At 32.5% G+C, this 21,493-nt stretch overlaps 1 protein-coding gene across 5 annotated transcripts; it reads right to left on the bottom strand.

Moving 5' to 3' along the window:
* Nucleotides 1–578: 578 nt before the first annotated feature.
* On the bottom strand, nt 579–9,702 carry LOC148205522 (putative LRR receptor-like serine/threonine-protein kinase At5g10290). Of its 5 annotated transcripts, XM_088103412.1 has the most exons (13): nt 9,377–9,491; nt 8,725–8,812; nt 8,333–8,466; nt 7,927–8,059; nt 7,710–7,781; nt 6,978–7,121; nt 6,799–6,870; nt 6,635–6,700; nt 3,597–3,658; nt 3,353–3,496; nt 2,666–3,007; nt 1,546–1,940; nt 579–1,098 (listed from the first exon to the last, which is right to left on the bottom strand). In XM_088103412.1, the coding sequence occupies exons 3-13, from the start codon at nt 8,412–8,414 to the stop codon at nt 784–786; spliced, it is 1,827 nt and encodes a 608-aa protein (XP_087959538.1). In that variant the 5' UTR covers nt 8,415–8,466; nt 8,725–8,812; nt 9,377–9,491; the 3' UTR covers nt 579–783. The 5 variants fall into 5 exon arrangements, with proteins under 5 accessions (XP_087959538.1, XP_087959537.1, XP_087959535.1 ...); XM_088103411.1 differs by lacking the exons at nt 8,725–8,812; nt 9,377–9,491 and adding an exon at nt 9,553–9,702; XM_088103409.1 differs by lacking the exon at nt 8,725–8,812 and having other exon boundaries at nt 9,377–9,517.
* Between the last annotated feature and the right edge of the window lie 11,791 nt (nt 9,703–21,493).

Below are 21,493 nucleotides of genomic sequence, written 5' to 3' on the forward strand. Positions count from 1 at the left end.
TAATATGATAGTAGGGAATTGAAACACATCGAACTATTCTAAATTGTTTTTGAAGTACCTAACTTATTTGAATTTTATTTATAATATCATATTTTAGAGTAAATTTTACAATTTCATAAATTGTAATCTAGTTTACTTAAAAAAAACAATTTTAATTAATTCAATTCATTTTTTATTTTAATTTTTGAAGTAAATTTTTCTACATTACATACATATTCCAAAAGTACTATATATTTCGGGCTCTGCAACCTAAAATAAATTTCAGAACATGAAGGTGAAGCAATGGCATAGAATTATTAGAGTTTTGTGACGTATGACGTACTTGAATATTAGAGTTTTAGCAAATGCACACTAAACTAAAATAAAATTATGCCTATCTACTTGAAAAATCTGCTGCTGCACTATGAACATTGAGATTATTCAAAACACCAAAACGAGAAACAAGTTTTTGTGTCTTCTCTCATCTTAACGTTGTTTGCAAGTTTTCAAGTCCAAACGAAACACATCACTGTTTGACAAGCCGCAATATAATGTTGTAGTTGTTGGTACCCTGTAATGTAATGGGATAACAGCTGAGATCACACCAACAGATTTTTCTAATAAATTCCTTATCCGGAAACAAAAACAACAAGTTCCTTGAAACATCAAAATTTTACAACTATTTTCCCCCTTTCTTTACAGTTGGAAAACAAGAAAAATCACATTCCTAATCAAGCTTAACCTATCATAAAAGGATATATAGGTACAACATACAACATACATGTTTTAAATTTATAGATAATCTCATCTCCCACCAGACAATTCAATGGCATCTTGATTATAGACGGAATCTTCTCCCCAATCAAATCTTCTTTGTAATCTCTCGTATTCTTGTCTCCGATTGACCTCCACGTGCTGCCATTCCTCCCACCTTTCAGCCAACCCTTCTCCTTCAAGCATTCTTACCACCTCAGACATTGGTGGACGGTCCTCTGGTGTTGCTTGCGTACAGAGTAACGCAACCTGTATCATCATTTCTACCTCTAGTAGGTTGTAATTTTTATTTAGGTTGCGATCAACAATGGCGTCTAGTCGTTTTTCCCGTTCTAATTTTTTAACCTGTAGAACACAAAAATGCAGTAAAAACAGTAATCAGATAACCAACAAGTGCAAAGCAATAATGGTGCATTTCGGTTTTTGAATAATGATGACCACAAGCAACATGTACGCTACGGCAGAAGGCTAAACAAACACTGCAGTTCAGCTTTTCTTCATCAACATTATCATATAAATAACGCACACCAGCTTATTCCAATCTAAATCAAAATGTTTATGTACTATTATAGCTACACGAACTTCCTTGGCTCACTACAGCATTACTCATGTTAAGAGGGGTAATGATATACTCTTTAGGTAGAGCAACTATGACCGGTTGATTCTTGAACACAATCACTCACAAAATCACCCAAGAGTCACACAAAAGATATAAAGCATGCTAAACACAAACAAGAAACAAACCAAAAAGACAACAAATAAGGAGGCCATGATGTTAGAAAGTGATTTTACATGGTCAAGTAGCAGCACATCATCTTCCTCTTCTAATCTTGAAAAGTCAATTGCTCGTTGACCTGTAACGAGCTCCAAGAGCATAATCCCATAACCAAAAACATCAGTCCTTCCCGAAGACTTTCCAGTGGACAAATATTCTGGAGCTATGTGGCCCATCGTCCCACGAATTTCAGTTGTCACGTTGGTTTTCCGAACATCGACTAACTTTGCCAAGCCAAAATCACCAACAACAGCTTCAAAATCTTCATCTAGTAATACATTAGCTGCCTTCACATCCCGATGAATAATCTTAGGATTGCAATGCTCATGAAGATATTCTAAGCCTCGAGCTGTTCCCAGGGCCACTCGTTTTCTAGTAGGCCAGTCCAGAACAGGTTCACCAGGTTTGAGTTCTGCATCAGTATTTACTTGGTAAACCATAACTGGTAAAGATGCAAGATTTTACATATACACAACAAAATGTGGAAATCCAACCTACCCAAACACATTAAAGAAAGTATACAAAAATCATATTTAAATCTAAATCATTTAATCTCTTTTATTTATGGTTTTGATATCATGTAAAGGTTATAAAGCTCAATATTTAAAATAGCAGCAGTCAGATGGCAGTGTTAGTGATGAAACACCCATTGACACTTTTCATATCTTGTTTTATTTTGAAGTTCCTCACATAAAAGTAATTTATAAAAGTATTTTTTCTTTTGAACAGACCATACAGATAGAGTTAAACAGTCAAACCACGCTTGCATTCACAAAACAAGTGAAAACCAGCTAAAACAGGAGAAACAGATTGGTTTAGGAAATGTGTACCGCAAAACTAAAATTAGGACGTGGTTGGGTCAGAAGTCAAGTCAGGATAGAATAAATCCTAAAAATGGTTGGCATATATCCTCAATTGTGTACTTTAAATATTTTCACCCAGTTATTTTCTCATAAGTTTAAAATGATAATATGACTGAAACAATATAAGAACTTATCGTGATGATACTCAACAATATGAAATCTGAATAGCCATACAACTCCAGTTACAGAAGTAAATAATACTTTCTTTTTTGTAGAAATTCAAATTGAATGCCTAGCATACCAGTGACGCCAAAAATGATTTATAAATTGTTACCTCGAAGACGATAGGCAACACTTAAGTTCTGCATAAAGGGATAAACCAAGAGGCGCTCAGTCGGGGTAGTACAAAACCCAATCAACCGTAACAGGTTCCTATGCACAGCTACACTTATCATCTCAACCTCACGCTGGAAAGCTGCATCTCCCCCAGGACTTTCATAATCAGTTAACCTTTTGACAGCAACTTTTGTGTTATCAGCAAGAACACCTTTATAAACCTTTCCAAAGCCTCCCTGTCCTAAAACATTCTTCTCACTGAAGTTGTCTGTAGCTATCTGTAATTCTCTCCATGCAAATCGTTTTAGCTGACCAAATGCAATTCGCCGATCAACTTCCCCTGATAAAAAAACAAAAATGATCAGAATATAGAATACACACACGGTATTTTATAGTTAGCATCAGAAATTTGTAATTTTTAAAAAGGGGAAATTTCACACCAACTCATTTTTAATGTAGCTACTACTCTATTTTAACAAGCATTCACAGTAAAAAGATTACAGAATAGATTCAACCAGTAAATTCTCTTCTATCATGCCATAATTTGATCATATCTCGCATTCACTTAACATGAAAGGTTTAGGGTCATAAAGATGGATGGATATATTCCAAAGTTTTAAGGACCATTTTGTTTGGGAGAAGCCTAATATGCAATAACATTGCAATCTAAATAAGAAACTCAAACCTGGAACATCTACAAAAACTTCACGCCTGTAACCCTTGTTTCTACCCTTGCACCAAAAGAACAGCAGACCACCAAGGAAAAGGATAACAACTAGCGCTGTAACAATTCCAACAACGAGGCCAGTTTTTGATTTATGTGATGAACCTGAGAAATGTAGACAAATTAGTATTCCGCTTGTAGAGAGGAGAGAGGAAGAGATAACACGCACATCAAAAGGATGGAATAAACTTTCAAATAAAGTAACCTTGGTCTGCATTATCAGATTCGCAAAGTCGATGACCACAATCCAAATTATTTCCAGTGAAACTGCAATAATGAGCACAATTAAAAGAGTAAAATGTAATGGTAAAAATTATGTTAAAAATGGCAAAGCATCTCATGCACATAAATTAAAATAATATTCTATCCGAGGACTCCGTGCACAGCGCATACCATATGGTCCCAAGAGATAAAAGGGGGAACAAAAACAGTTTCAAATTTATAGTTAACTACATAACCAAACAATAAAATTAAGCATTTTTTTATCATTAATGCTCCCATTTGCTGCACTTATAATGTGAGTTCCTTAACATGGTATTTGATCCACTTTGACCAAGTGGTACAGAGTTCAATCCTCATTACTCCTTTATTCTCATTTTAAATCAACTTGTTGCAGAAAATATTACTGCACAAAGTTTTGTCTATTCTTCAGGATCAAAAGGCCTATATATAACAAGGTATGTTAAAAGATACAAGTAACAACAGTTCTAGGTTTTCAAGAAAAAACCTAAGCTATTTTAGAGTAGCCAAAGCCAAATAATAAGAATATAAAACACTCCAACACCTTTCATTCAACAATACTAATCTAGTGTCCAATCAATTTATTTTCTGGATGTTAAAAATGTTGTAATAATCCAAACATTCTGTATTAACTGTAATAATTACAGTTATACAGCTTTGCATAGCTTTAAATAATAGTAAACTCTGTAAATTCAGTGTGTATTGAGAAAGTCTCTTGTTTCTCAATCTCCTTAAAATTGTGTGGCTTACTGTGTCTGAGTATTAGTGTGCGTGGTTTGCCTTGTTCCAACAGAAAACACGGAAGTAGCCAAGCTACAAAAACTAAATGAAGTTTGTTGAAAAAAATTTGACAAAATCTTTCAAATGCAGATAAAGAAGTGGAACCAGAAACAACCAATACAATGTTATGAAGGGAGTAAAAGAGGCTCCAGAAATAGAAGCAGCTGCAGGTAGTGAGCAAATGGGGACTGTGGAACCAGGCGTACAAATGGCAACGAGTGAGATAAACAACGGCAACTGCAAAAAGTGGAAGGAAGAGAATAGTAAATTCTGCACTGAAAGATTTCGGGTGAGGGACTGAGTGATTATAAAAGGGAAATTGCTAAATGAAAAATGTGTGGATGATGTAATTTGTCTCGTTCTCTCTCTTGACCCTTTTGGGATATTCTTTGACATTCTTTTTATTTCAGAAATTTCTGTTTCTTTTTTGTAAGGGCTGACAGCTTGTTGTTTCAGCTTTTTCTCATGTTATGAAATTCCAAAATTCCATAATACTATACATATTATTCTGCTGGTACCATTTGCTTGCTGTTTTATTGATTAATTAAGCACATTGCATTTGGTGCTCTCATGGAACCATGGCCAAAAACAAACGTCTCAGGGAGCTTGAAGAAGACAGAAAATCCTGGAACCCATGAAGAAACATGTTGAAAGTCCTACATCGACTAAAAATAAAATGATTTCATAATATATAAGTAAATACAAACCTCATCCTATGATCAAAATGTTGATCTACCAACATGCCAAATCATCCAATACTTTAACCGTGGGACTGTTATAACCCCTCCCTATCCCTCAACAAATTTGGCCATGGATTTTATTGTTTGTCTACCCCATCTCATGGCTTCACAGTGATCATGGTTGTCATGGATTGTCTCTCTAAATAAGTGCATTTTTCCACACTTAAAGGCAGATTATTCAAGCAAGCAAGTAGTTGAGGTATTTATTAAATCCATTGTGAAGTTCCTTGGGATAAGTGGCACCATCTTAGATATGAGAACTGCCTACATTCCACAATTCAATGATCAGTCCAAAGCTCTTAATAGATTAGATGTTTGGAGATGCATCTAAGATGCTTCACAGTTGACTATCCAAAGGGCTGGAGTAAGAAGAAGTTGCGATGGACAGAATATTGATATAATACCTCCTTCCAAACCGGTATTGGCACCAAACAATTTGAAGCTATTTATGGAGAGACCCTCCCAATCTTCCTAAAATATTTGGGTGATGCCACTGAACCCCTCCACTGCAAGAAATGTTGCTACATCATGATCAAACACTGTTATGTTCTAAGCCTAATTTGATGTTAACACAAAATCTGATGAAGATTGCAGATCATTGCCCCTCTACAGCAAAGATCCACCCAGTTTTCCATGTTTCTTTATTGAAACCATACAAAGGAGAGCGTTGGCAACAATACTTGCCTCTGCAACTTCTAACCAATGAGTTTGGTCCGGTTGATAACTCTGGATTGTAATGCCATGAGCGGTACAATCCAGAGTAAGTTTGTACTGGGATCAACATATACCTCAAGTACTTGATCAATGGGTGCTCCTTGGGAAGATGTGCTCACTTTGCAACATTAGGGGAGAAATGTTATGAAGGGAGTAAAAGAGGCTCTAGAAATAGAAGCAGCTGCAGGTAGTGAGCAAGTGGGGATCAGGGGACTCAGTGGACACATAGCAAAGAGGGAGGTAAACAAGGATAACTGCAAAAGTGGAAGGAAAAGACAAAGTCAATTTTGCACTGAAAGATTTCATGTGGAGGACCAAGTAATATAAAAGGGGAATTGCAAAATGGAAAAGGTGTGCATGATGTAATTTGTCGCTTTCTCTCTCTTGGCCCTTTTGGAATGTTCTCTGACATTCTGTTTTATTTCTGAAATTTCCGTTTCTTTTCTGTTAGAGCTGACAGCTTCTTGTTTCAGCTTTTTCTCATATTATGAAATTCCAAATTTCCATAATACTATACAGATTGTTCTGCTCATAGTTTTCCCTTACTGTTTCATTGATTAATTAACCACATTACATAGAATCACTATCACTGATTGATTCGATTATGTCAGTAATTGTTAAATGAAATTCTATGTATCTGGACACTTCGAATGTATTTCATCAAGTGTTGGATGTGAACACATTGTCCTTGCAGTCAGGGTTAGAAAGACAAGTTCAATTGGCAATTTAAATGCATCATACGCTAATTTTGTGGTTTTGTCATCCATACTTGTATTTAGAAACCTCAAATAACCGCTCTGGGATTTTGCCATTCAGATTATTTGAATCTAGCATACTGCAAAAAGAGAAGTTAGAATAATCGATCAGATACTAAAGTAATGAAATATACTTTAAAAGAACCAGCAGAGTTCTAGAAACCATAATTGCACATACACATTGATCAAGATTGGAAGAGTAGCAAGTGATTCAGGAATAGTCCCACTAAGATTGTTTTGACTCAATGTTCTGGTTGCAGGGCAAATAAACAGACACTTATAAAAATTACATAAAAGAATACATAAGAAGACGCATCATATAACCAAATAACCTAGCAAAAGGAATGTCATACTTACAAGAACTGAAGCTTTTTAAGATTACCAAGGGAAGAAGGTATTTCTCCAGTTAATTTATTGTTTTCCAAATCCAACCTGCACAAGCTTGTCATGTTTCCTATCTCTTTCGGTATGCTGCCAGTGATGCCATTCCCTTGCAAAGAACTAATACATGTACAATATACATCAATTCTTAGATTTAAATTTTTCCTTTAGTTGTTGATGGTAAATATTTAAAAGAAAAAACCATTCCAATGAAAACATGTAATAAAACAAAAGCATGAACAACTTCACGCCACACCCCTCCGCAATATAGCAAGAGTAAACTTGTGAACTACTTCACTAGAGAACATCAATAACTTCTTTTAAAATAAGAAAATTAATCATAATAAAAAATATATCAAAATTATCAATACTTAGCAATAGTATGCATCAAAGTCCGTAACATTCACTGCAGATAATAACTACAGCTCATCAGATGCATAGAAAATAATTTCAATCTTATATAGCAACAAAAAATAATGGTGACGTGTGTATATATAATTTCACATTGTAATGCAAACAATTCAATAATGATAACACTAGCCAGTAAAAAGGAGGGAATATGCACACATGGTTTTTAATAGCCAAAAAACTGAAGCTATCTAACAAGTTTTCCATCATAGAAAATTGCGAGTAGAATGCCAAAATTATTTTTAGTACTACGGAGTTGACCAAGATTGTGTGGATCCTTTTGGTGATAGAAATCCTTACAGAGCTGTAGCATATTTTAGTACTCCTATTCTTGGGTTCAAGTATCCTGTGAATCCCATATATGCTAGTGATCTGCAACGAAGCAATTTTATATACAGAAAGCAAAAAATTAAAGCTACGAAAATGTGAGATATATAACTTCAACAATGAATAATGATAGTCAACATCTTCAGCAAATCAAATAATTAAAAGAAAACAACAACAGAAAATATCTTACACTTGGATGACATTGTTGTTTGAGTCACAGTAAACACGTGACCAAGTACAAGGATTCACTTGATTTTGATTCCAGTCAGTAAGCTGGTGAGCTGAAGCATTCAGTGACGCCTTCAATGCATATAGTGCATCTCCTGAAATGAACAAGAACATTACATATTGACTAGATCTTGGACCAAAAGTCCAAAACCACGGAAGTTTTGGAAAAAAAAGAGGCAACCCTTCAATTCTGTTGATAAATAGTTGTTTTTATCTATTTACTCCTCATAAAAAAATTGGAAATTAAAGTTGAAAAGCTACTTTATTTACATAAAAGAAATTCAATGTATGTAAGCATATCAGTTAACTTTTACATAGCACATATGCTTTTCTTTTGGGTTGAGTACCATAAGAACAGAAGAGTATACCTTGCGTGTCAGGAAACACAAAAGAACATAAGCAACCCAATATCAATAACACAAATAAGAAGCCCATTTCTACTGGCATCATCCACTGACACAATGTCCGTCAGAATCAATTAGCATAGTAGCAACCTCCATCTCTACAAAGCAGAATCATCAAAACAATTAAGCAGTGAAAATTGAAAAACAACTGTAAATGTCATACAAAGATTAACAGTACAGAAAAAATTACTAGTGATAAAAACAGAATTATTGCAGAACAAAGTATTTACGATCAACCACGAAGTTAAGCCTGTTTTTGGAATTAGTAAGAGTACTTTTCCTAGCCATGCAAAAATGGATAACAAGAAGACCAGGAAATCTATTCCGTGTTTAATTCCAAGGGGAAAAAACATAACCTTTTGATTTCTTTCTGTTCTGTACATAAATCAGGTCTAATAGCAACTCAAATTGTGCAGACCCACAGCCAAGCTATCCAGAAAAGATCTAGAAAGAAATCACTCTAAACGTGAAAACCAATCTAGTTGTTAATTAACACTTTTAAATCACAAGTTCATCCAAAGGAGTCAAAAATACAAATATGGCTCAATTGCTAAGCACTGAAACTTCATCTACTAAGAAAATGCAGAAACACGACAGACTCCAGACACAACCAATTAAACGACCATGTAAAGTACGGAAATAATTAAAAAATCAACAAAGTCCCATTTAAAGAACCGGGCATGAAAATTCATAAAAAATAAATTAAAACACTGCACTACACCAAAAACCCACAAACAAAACCCACAACAACAAAAGACTGATGCAATGGGGACCAAACCAAACAAAATCACCCGCCAGAAAAAGAGAAGAAAAAAAAATCCAGAAAGCTCAATCAGACAGCGGAAAAATCAGTGAACAGAAGAGTAGGGAGAAAATGAAATCGAGTAGGCACAGACCAAAGCGTGCGCGCAAAGGGACAAAAGGGTTGGGCAAAAGCAGAAGAAGCAAGAAAACTTAGAAAAAGAGAGAGAATCAGAAAAAGAGAAAGTGAAAATCGGAATCAGATACCGGAGTAGCCGGTTGTAGGTGATGGACGGTGAAGTTGCACTTGGTGAGAAGAGAATAGAAGGAAAGTTTGTTAGCGAAAGGGAAAGTTGAGTAATGGCGAAGCGTTAAAAGTATGGTGAAAGAGAAAGACAAGTAACTGAAGAAAACAGAAGAGAAAATGAGAGTGAGATATATACATAAATACATAGCTGGCAGAATGGGCAAAACTAGCGGTGTGACACCAAATCTGGAACAGAACCTTCTATCCCTTCTTTCTTCCCTTCTTTCTCTTTGGTCAGTTTTAAGCCAAACCTTTCTAATAATTCATTTTCCCCTTTTTCCTACTTCTTCCACTACTTTACTTTACTACACTTGACTATCTGTCTCACACTCACTCTCACACACACCGCAGCAAAACACAGTCTTTGTTTCTCACACACAAACATTTTTTTTATAAATATTTTAACACAATTCAAAATACATTAGTATAATAATAAATAAATAATGAATTAATATATGTTGTAAAAAAAGTATTAAAATATCTTTTTTCCAGTGGTTTAACAGGAATGAAAAAGAGAAGCAAGTTGGCATCATTATTGGTTCTCTCATTCACTGCACTTGTGTTGTGTTGTGTTGTGTTGTGTCTCTTGCTGGCTCCTTTCCAGTGCTTTGAAAATGTCACCCTCTTATTTAATTCCACTTGTCTCACCCCCACATGTTCATACAAGTAAGTTACTATTATCTGCTAATTAAAAATTAATGCTTTAAGAAGATTATGATACTAGGTTCTTTTGCTGTTAAGAGATTAGTTAATGCTGTAATTGTATGGAATAAAATGAAGTCTGTGTAGAATCTAGTCAACCTGTTTATTCTTGTCTTAAAACAGACTATTCATAATCTTATCCAACTACGATTTAACTCCTAACAACGATTGTATTTAAAGAGATTATTTATAATTGTATTAGCTTATCTGTGATCATTAATGAGAGAATTATTAAATTTCCATTTTAAATTTTAATGTTTCTGAAAATTTTCGCTAAAATTAATAACGCAGAAAAGCGAGTTTATTTATAATATATATTTCGTAAAATATTTTTAAGGTTTAATGTCTTGATAGGTTCTATTTTCGTCCAAAATTTCAAATAACTCTCTTCTTTTTCAACGTCTCAATTAAGTTCTTATTTTAAGAAAATTGCATCAATTATACCCTTACCGTTAAATTGAATCTAACGGTGTTAATATATACTTGACGTGACACATTGGATTATATTTTTAATTCATGTGGCTAAATGATATGAATTTGGGTTATTTTAAAATTAAAAAATTGAAAAAAAATTGGGATGCCATGTCAAGCTTGACGGCATCAACAACGGAGAGAACAGCGTCGACGGCGAGGGGCGCAAGAAGCGTGAAGTACGGGCTCACGACCTTGCGGTTGAGAGAGGTGCTAGCGGACTTCACGAGAGAGTCGTGGTCTGAGAGCTCCACGGTGGGGATATCCACTACCTTTACGGCGATCTTGTGGAGGGAGTCGGAGACGACAGTGGGGTGAATGCCATGGGAGAGTTGGAGGCACTACTCGAGCAAGGCTTCGGCGATAACAACAACCGTGGTAACGTTGTCGCCTGCAGCGGAGTTCTCGACAGCGGAGTGCTACGACTTGGAGAGCTCGACGAGCATCTTGGATGTGGTCTGGACGACCTACATCTTGTTGAGGAAGGTGGAGATCATCTTGTCCATACCCTTTGGGTCTGAGACTGGTGCGCACAGTGTTGGCGACGGAGCGAGCGACCACGATGTTGGCTGGCGGAGCGGAAAGGGCTGGAATCAACGATCTGCTTGGCGATTGATGATAATAACCCACCACTTCCATTCTCAGGGAGCCCTGTTTAAAAAGACTCGACCTTTTGAACACACGATGTATTTTCTGGTTGCAAGAAAGAGACTTTTAAATGGGGTTCTTCTTTAGGGGCACAAGGGTTGGGGTTAAGCCGCCATAAGGAGGTCCCGTCGTCGTAAGATATGCTCTCATCACCACTGCCTACACTCTCGACAATGGAGGAGGTGGAGGGACCTTGTTGGACGAGTCCACTGAGAATGCTTCTTCGATGCCACCATCAACCTCGTTGTCACGCGCAACCCACAACCTTGGTGGTGGCGTTTTCTGCTTGTGTGGCTGTGCATGGACGGATGGTGGTTCTGTTGTTGATTGATGGTGGCGAGGCGCGAGAATGTAGATTGGCCGTGAGCATGGGCACAACGATTATGGGTTTCTTTGTGATTGGGTTTTTCTTTGCAGGTTGACGAAGGCGGTAATGGCTCGTGGTGCTCTGGCGATGGTGGACGGAGAAGATGAACGGAGATTCGTGGAGTGTGGTTGCTTGCGCAATGCGGAGAGACTCACCTAGCGATTGCGAGCGTGATTGATGTGTTGTGGTGGTTCTCTGTTTCTCTGCATAAGCGTTAATGGCGGAGGCGCGAGGGTTTGGTTTCAATTGGGTTTTCTAGATGTTGGCAGGATGGTGACGGTTAGGATGGTTGGTGGCGCGTAGAGGTGATCGCGAGGGCGTCCTCGTGATAGTATTCTGGGTTGCGTTTGCAGGTGTGTGGCGATTACTATGGCCGCTGACATGAAGGTTGACGGTAGAGGTTATATGAAAGACATGTCAAAATATAAAGAATTCCACGTCATTTAAAAACAAAATAAGAATGTCATGTCAACTTAACAATAACACCGTTAGGTCCAATTTAACGGTAAGATATAATTGATGCAATTTTCATAAAATAAGGACTCAATTGAGATACTGAAAAAGAAGGAAACTTATTTGAGATTCTGGACAAAAATAGGACGTATAGAGGAAGATTAGTTTAGAAAAATTGTTTCTCAAAGTGATATATTTATGATTTGTTGTTAATGTTACGAAAGAATATTGATGATGAAAGGTATTATTAATTAATTTTAATTTTTTATTAAATTAAAATAAAATACTTAATGACTAAAACTGTCATCTTAACTTTTAACTTTTGATGTTTTAAAGCTTCGAGTCTCGTTTTGTTGTTTTATTTATTTTAGAATTTTATTTATCTCTATATTGGTTAATAATATAAAAGGAACGGGTGAAGTATATTCATGTCAATGAAGATTGTTTAATTTATGTTTGGAATAGTTTTAGTTTACATTTAATTTTTCTAAAGTTTTTTTTCCCTTTTGTGACAAATTTTTAAGCTGGGTTTATCTTTTTAGTTTATTCTTTTTTTCACACTTTTTTTCTTTCTCCTCCCATAAATGAAATGAATTTAAATAAATTGATAATATATAAATGATTAAAAAGGTATATTATAAAGCAGAAAGAATAAAATATTGCGTGGAAAATTGAAAATGCAGGTTTTATGATTGGAGAAGAAAAGAAGAAAAGGATAGTGGGTATTAAAAGTATCAGGTGCCAAAAATTGAAGGAAGGAATTGTTGCAGAAAATGTAGGAGAATCCTCTGTTGTGTTCCACTTGTTGTTTTCAGCAAAGTGAACAACCCACGTGTTTACTCAACACTCTTCACAAACAAAAAACATAAAGAAAAACATTCTACAAAATATTTTTTATATTTAAATATTTTGAAATATCCTTAGTGAGTTATAAATAAATTTAGTTCAAACAGTTACATTTAATATCAATTCAGTTTTAAAAAACTAAAATTATTCAATTCATTTATTGTAATTAAATGCATTGCTATATATTGAGTTAAGTACAACAATAAAAATACATAGGAGTGTGCTCTTAAAAGATATTTTAAGTTTGATTATATCATACTTACTATAGTTATAACATAGTTATACCTATCTAATCATAGTAATGTTACAAGTTTGTATCAAAATACCTTATTAAATCTCAAAGATATGAGGTAGAAAAATAACATAAACTGAAATGTTTCAATTAATTAATGAAATTGAAAAGGTAAATTAAGAAACGGTAAATAAGAAGCAAACAGCATTTTGTTATGTTATTGTGAGCAATTATTGTTGTACTTATCAAATTGAAAAGTAATGATGTGGGCTTTGATCACAAAAATAAAAATATTTTTGTAGTTCATCGACAACCAAAAAGGGTCCCATTATGGTGTTTTGCTACCCTAAAAAATCTATCAAAATCTTGAAAAAAATGCTCTCTTTCTCATATTATAATTATACCATACAAATTGTTTAGTGTGTTATCCAACGTGATTTAATCTTTTGTTTAGATATATTGTTTTTCTTAAATTATTTTAAAACAAAATAATTCTTAAAAAATTAAATTATTACATGTTTTATAAAATATTATTAATATAATTTTCAAATATTAATTGGTGGGAATATAGTATATTAACAAAAAATGCGTTTTAAAAATAGTTTAAAGATAAAAAAAGATATATTTAATTCTTATTTTTTTTAATCTCAAATATATATTTTTAAAATGTTATTCATTAAAACTTTATATAGTCGATAAAATAGACCATTAAAATTATAACAAGCTTAAATTAAAGATGTTTTAAGAATGACATTATTAACTAAAATCAAGTTATTTATGAATAAAACAAAATAAAAAATAGATAGAACTTATAATATTTGAAAACAACTTGTTAATAAATAATGTATGTATAAATATTTGTATAAATTAAAAATATAAGTGTTTCCGATGTGGGGGTAAAACTAATATACAGGTTAAGTTATGTTATCTAAAGTTCAAATGTTGTCTAATAGGTTGTCTCTCATCCGTTCAAAATAGTCGAAGAATACTTGCAAAAAGCACTCCAATATCAAAATTAGTTCAACGCATAAGGCTTCGAAATCCTATGTACATATGAACGTATCGGTCAACCATAACCTAAACGGTCAATTATAGTTCACGTGGTCAACCAGTAAGCTAGCGAACCACCAACCAAGTCGGTTGATCATACACCAACCCAGATGGATGTTCTACAACCCAGAGTGGAAGTCATTGAACTTAACCAGTCACTAAATTAGTCGCCCGAACCACTTTGAATAGTTAATCATCGGCTTGGTGAACAAAACACCGAGTTTGATTGGTCATACACTAGCTTAGATGAATCAAGCACTGACTCGAAGAACAGGACAAGCCTGGATGATCATTAAGTTTATTATTCGACCTTGAATTAGACCGATCAGGATGAACAATACTTTAATAGATTAACCTTAAAGTTGATGAACTTAAAAATAAAGTATAATTAATCACAAGTAGGTCGTAATTAGGCCAATATTAATAAAAAATCTACCATAAAACCTATGATCGGTTTGGACATGCAGAAAATCACTTAAGAAAAATCTACCATGAAACCTATGACCGGTTTGAACATACAAAAAACCACTTACTATACAAGATTTAGACTTTAAATAACACAACTTAACTTAAACTATTGATTTTGACTCTATATCTGAAATATTAAGATATATTTGTTTCATATTCAAGTGGAATAATATTATTAAATCAATTAGTATAAATGAAATACTGATTGTTTTAAAATTTGAAACTTTTGATACAATTAAAGAGTTAGAAAAAATTAGTATTTAAATTATTTTTAATACTAATTATAAATTATATAAAATTATTATTACCTAATAAATTGTAGTCATTTATTAAAGATTTTAATCTTTTTTACAAGTACATTAAATTTTTAGAACATTGAATAAGTATTTCCGAAATAAAATTTTAAATTTAATTAAAAAGATATATAAACAATATCATAGTACTTATCTTTTAATTAATTTTTTATTGGCATTTGGTGATAAGGACAATGAGTCACATTAAAATTACTTTATGGAAGGTCTGTTGGTATCTAAAAATTGTTTGGTTACTGTTAGATAAGGTTGATATGTTGTCTAAGTAATTATCATACACACACTTTTATATATATATATATATATATATATATATATATATATATATATATATATATATATATATATATATATATATATATATATATATATATATAGATAGATAGATGTGAAATATATAAACAATTTGTATAAAGAAAGAAGAGTAGGGTTGAATTAAATTCTTTAAAAAATACACATATATAATTTAATTTATTAAATTGGTGTGATGAGAAAGTGAGAAAATTTTATGACATATGATAAGGAAGTGACAGCGCATGATTTAGATTGAAGGTTGAAATCGTTGACTTCAAAATAGCAATAACAATGCCATGCATCTTCATGTTAATTTGGCAGACAAGCAGACAAAGTTTGGCAGGGTTAGAAGTCTGTGCCTATTGCCCTATTACCCTACATTTTAATCAATTACAAAACTGTCATATTTGAAACAGGAAAACAAAACTATATTTAAATACCCCATAAATATGAGCGTGTGTTAAATGATATTTTTAGAGTATTTAGTATAAAAGTCTGTTGACAAAAGTTGTATAAGAAAAGGTTAAATGATGATTGAGGTTTATATTTTTGTTTACTCATCTTAAATTAAATGGTTTTTTATTTATTTTTGTTTTTAACTGTATTCTTATTTGTCTAAAATGGATATAATTGGATATTTGTCGTTAAATTGACTAAATAATGTTAAAAATACATTAATACGAAATGTTGATAGGTGTATCGTGAGTTTCAAACATGATCAAACAATTAAAAAATCTCATTTTTATGCAAAACCCTAAAATCTAAAATCTATAATTGATACTCTGTTGTCTCAAAAGCATGTGACGTTGTGTGACTCAGGACCAACAATGTTTAGTTGCATTCTCTTCTCTGCATTTTTTGAACTCGTCTATTTTCTTCATCACTCGTAATCTGTTGAAGTGTTTTTGTGTTGTTTCACTTAGCATGGGCCATGACATTGTAATGTTGAGTTTGTGTTATCGTATTTGTTTTTAGGAAATAAAAATCAAAGAACAAAAATAAATAAGAAATCTATTTGGGACGAAAAACAAAAAATAAGAACCTTGAAAGAAAAATATAAAATAATTATATACTTTGTTGATAGTTAAAATGAATTAGTAGAGAAGAAACGGGTGAATTACGAGAGTGCAAGAATAAATTAATAGACTAGTATTGAATTTAATAATTTAAATGAGTAGGTTAAAAGTATTTGTTGTAACCTTCTCCTGTATCATTATAAGTGATTCCTTAATATTTATTATCTTTACCCGTGATTATTTTTCTCCTCATTTTCAGTTGAGGGTCTATTTAAAAGAAAAATGAAACAGGTGGTGTATTAGTAAACTTGAAGGGTATCAATAATGAGAATGTGTAATAATTCTTTCTTTTTCTGTTGTTTACTGAGTCCAAAACGCAGACCCCTTCCAAGCCCAATATGCGAGAACAATAATAAATATATTGTTAGTTTTAAAATAATAAAATTTGTTTATAACAAAATTATTTATAACAAAATTATTTATAATAAAATTATTTAAAATTAAAATAATTCTATTATTAGTTTTAAAATACTATTTTTTAGAATTTTACATAATACATAATCGATTAAGTAGTTTTAAAAATCAATCGAGTATCATGTGAAATATTTAATACATTTAATGTCAATATTTGTGACATTATCCATTTTAATTGGTAAATATTTATGGAGGAAATAAATAGAAAAATAGTAGGATGGTTGGTCCTCTCACGCACTATTTGAAATATGGGTGGCCATTTTCTTAAGTTTACTCTTTTATTAAAGGTGTTCTAAGCGAACAAATTTTTAATTTTATATTATAAATAAATTATTGTCCATTAATTATTATATTGATTAATTGATTTGTTATAATTATTTATGTAATTAATTTAATTATTTGTAAATAAGATTTTTCTTTTCGGAATAATATATTTTCTCTTCTTCCTTTATTTTTCTTCTTTTATCATAAATTTTATTTTATAATAATCAGTACAATGATCTAATCAACTAAATTAGTGGGGACGTTTTCTCTATTTATACTCTCCGTATTTTTTAATCTAGATTTGTTTTTATTTTCATTTATAATTTATTTTATATTTTTATTTTTGTGATAAAAATTATTTAATTTTATCAATTTTTATTTTTGTCTTACTATTACTATTATTTATATCTGATCATTTTTCTAGTACTTAATATTATTATATTAATTTTGCCGTTTCACATATTAATATTAAATTTATGGTCATGATATTACGGAACAACTAATTTACTTATGTAACAAAAATATTTTGAAAAAAAAATTCATAAATATTCTGAATATATTTCATATATTATTTTTGCTAAACAAAATAATGATTTTTTTTATGTTAAGGAAAACTTTAATAATGTTAAGGAGAAAGTGTGTTTTAAAATTGATATGACTTATGAGTCCACTGATCTTGTGGTGGATATCAAAGCAAATATTTATATATAATATAGATAATAAATATACTTGAATCTAAAAGTAATGCAATTTTCTTTATTGTGGTTGGAATTGACTGAGGAAAAAACCAATCAAATTATATATAATTGATATAGGTTTTCTTTTACTTAAACACCAAATTATATACGATCTTATTCTAAGACTTCTATAAATAAACAACCACAATTCACATTTTTCAATAATCATAAATAACATTTAAACATAAACAAACACAGCGTAATTCTTACCATATTCTGTTTCACGTGATGGTGAATGGCTACACACATTTCTTATTTGTCTATTTCAGCAGTTTAAAAATGTTTGTTAAAAAAATAAAAAATATATAATATATTAAAACTGTTAAAATCCATCTCTCTTCATGTATGGATTTATTTATGTTTAATAAAATTTTAAATTAATTTAAAAATACATTTTAATCATTTAAAATTTTAAAAACATGGTTCAGTGTCTAAATATATAAGACTATCTTTTAAAAATTCATCTTAGGTTTTTTAAATTTAATATTTAGAAACTAAAATTGTTTCTGCAGTTTTTTTTTTAATTTAGTTGACCAAAACTAAATTCATCTACAATGTATAATAATATAAATATAGGTATGACATTTATATAATTTTGGTACGCGTTCATTTATTAATATATATTGTTTTATTGAAAGCTGTCCACTCATTCGAAATTTGTCTTTTTTCATTCTTTAATTTTGATCAAAGAAAAATTTGTTAACAAATCAATTCACAAAAGTTACGTCCACTGATATAGCGAAATATTAATCACTAATATGCTTTTAAAAAAGTTTAAAATAATTAATGCATATATTACAGTAAAATGGTAATGAAAATTACATTTTCTATATTTTTATTGTTCAGTAATGGACTTTAATTATTTAAAAGGAACTTGTAACATCCCAAAATATAGTAATTACCATAATTGAGAATTAATTACAATTAACAGTAAACAACAAACAGTCTTTACATTAATAAAGCAGAGTTCAAAAGCCGAACGGCTTGAATAAAAAAATTAGCGTACGCTCAAACAGAAACAGAGATAATTAGGACGAACGGCTTTACAAAATACTTAGCCGAACGTTCAAATACTCTAACATTTACAGTACTAAACTAACGAGCACTCTAAGGCTCGGCCTTTACTTCCACTTCCACCAGATTTGCATCTTCTAAAATTTCTTCTTCCAGCATTTCTTCAAGAGATGCACCCCCATCTGCTCACATCCACACGGATGATCATTGCAAGACAAGACGAACGTACATGGACAATTGACAACACAAGGAAAACGAAAGGGTAAGCTTATAATATTTAATTCATACATTCAACATACACATTCAACATTTCAATGCACACGCACAACATACAATTGAACATAATCCATCATAGTAATTTATAAATATATAATAGACGACCGTCCGGACTGTATGAACCATGTAGCTACAGGCGTCCTTGCACCCGAGTGATGTAGTAACTGGGATACACTCAACAGCTGTCACTCGAGGTTAGCCCTATCCAAAGTACCCCTAAGGAATAGAACCTCCTGCCATTCCCACGCATGACTACCCCCTTCTACGTGAAGATGAGTATCACGGAATATCAGGATGGACCAAGCCAGCATTAGCTAACCACAGTCATACTTTACCAATTTAATATTTAACACATCTGAGACGTTCCTCCTTGGAACGCTCGTTCAAATTCCATAATCATAAAATCACTTAATATAACGTTCGCACTGTAATTTATCATAATTCATAATCAATCTCATCTTTAACTTTAAGAGTACAGAAGGACGAACGTTCAGTCCTTTGAAGAAAATAGGACGAACGTCCAAATACAGTACTGGATGGACGGACGTAACTCTCTGTTTTACCAATTAAATGAACTGATGCCAGTATTTGAACGAACGTAAGAGGATGAATATTCAAATGTTGGAACGAACACTATTTTGAACGAACGCTTCGGTATCAGATCGAGCGCTGTTTAGGACGAACGCTTCGGTATCAGGCCGAGCGCTGTTCCGGACGAACGCTTCGGTATAAGACCGAGCGTCATTTAGAACTATCGTTCGACATAAGACCGAACGATATTAAGGACGAACGTTCGACAGAAGGCCGAATGCTATAAGGGCGAACGCTTCGATTAAAGACCGAGCGTTACGTATTTATAAAGTTTCAAATATTTATAAACAGCTGAGCTGAACGAACGCTCAGACATCCAAATGGGGACGCTCGTTCTCGAGCAGAATTCTTTCCAAATGAAGGAATTCCATTCTAAGTTATTTTAAGGAAAACCGAACGGTCTAAGACCGTACGGTGACGAGCGTCATTTATCAAAGGGGATGATTTAAGTTTCAGATTTCTCAAACTTAACAAATTTCCAGATTTCAACCTTTAAACTTATACTTTATGCTTCATAGGATCTTCAATTTATAAACTTTATAACATGCATTCCAGTAACTTCATATTCAACATCAATATTCAGATTTACTTCATACAACAAAACATCCATTTTTCATACGTATCAAACCATCATGCAGATCAATCAAAATCAGAAACCAGATTCCATAATAGTGATCGTCCATACAGCTCAAACATCATACATGCAATCCAGATTACACAACATGCAAGTATAAATTAAACATATAAGCTTCCCTTACCTGGATAGCAGGGTTCGTTCAACAGCAAAGATTTGATTTGTCTCTTAGACTTTCTACCCTCAGTTTCACTAATTATCTTCACTTGATCTAAACATCAAAATCAGAGATTACTTACAAATAGTTCATGCATGAACCGAGGACATGGTTTCGAATGAAACTCTAACGGACGAACTGCTAGCGAAAGGAACTTACCAGCTTAGAATCTAATTCTGTTCGGTCCAAAGTGACGATCACAGCTGGACGAACACTCCTACGGTTCTGAAATGGAATTTGGAGAAAGCTTGGTGAGTTACAGTAGAGAAAAGTTTACTGGTTTATGAGAGAAGTTGGAGAAGATGAAGGGTTTGGGTTCTGAGGAAGAGGATGAGTGGTGCAGGTAAGAGAGAGAATTCTAGAAAATCCAGTTTTGTTAAATTCATGTTCGTTTGAGCGAACGTATTCCAAGCTGACACCTGCACACTAAATTCTGAACTGGAAACTTCTTCTGCAACACGTGGCGGGTGTACATGTGAAGCCATGTGCGTTTTTAATGTTGCAGAGAATGATGTGACTCGGTTTCAGTGCACAGCAGAGGGTTTATCAGATTTGGAAATGGGTTTTAAAATGAGATAAGCATGGATTGTGGTGTGCATTAATGGTGATATGACAGGTAATTTACAGAGTAAATTTTCAGGGTCTCACAAAACTCAAACTCATTATTTAATGAGATTAAAATTTTTTAACCTTAAAAACATGTTATATATGGTATGATACTGAGTCCCATTTACAGTTTATTCCGTTTATAACAGAAAAAAAAGGCAACTATTTAGTATTTTGAGAAGAGACGTAAGAAATATGTATATACATATTTTTGGATAATATTATTTGGATAATATTAGTATGAAATATTTTATAAAAGATATGGTCCATTATCATTTTGATATTTTTTTTACCACGTTTTTTTATCAATTTGTGTTACAAAAAATTATTTAAGGATTAGAAACATTTTTCTTTTAATATAAACCTGATAAAGAAAATCTCCAATTTATTTTTTTATTCTATATATAATTATTTTTGTGGCCTTTTATTATTAATAATATAGGAGACTTTTGTCTCTGATACATTC

Source organism: Vigna umbellata, chromosome 1 (assembly GCF_029865625.1).
Source record: "Vigna umbellata cultivar VRB3 chromosome 1, Vumbellata_1.0, whole genome shotgun sequence".
In the NCBI taxonomy this organism is placed as follows: domain Eukaryota; kingdom Viridiplantae; phylum Streptophyta; class Magnoliopsida; order Fabales; family Fabaceae; genus Vigna; species Vigna umbellata.

Coding starts and splice junctions, on each gene's coding strand:
- LOC148205522 (XM_088103411.1), bottom strand. CDS start 8,414: ATGATGCCAGTAGAAATGGGCTTCTTATTTGTGTTATTGATATTGGGT. Junction 6,871..6,977: donor CTTAAAAAGCTTCAGTTCTT/GTAAGTATGACA, acceptor CCCTGCAACCAG/AACATTGAGTCAAAACAATC. Junction 3,008..3,352: donor AGTTTTTGTAGATGTTCCAG/GTTTGAGTTTCT, acceptor TTTTTTTATCAG/GGGAAGTTGATCGGCGAATT.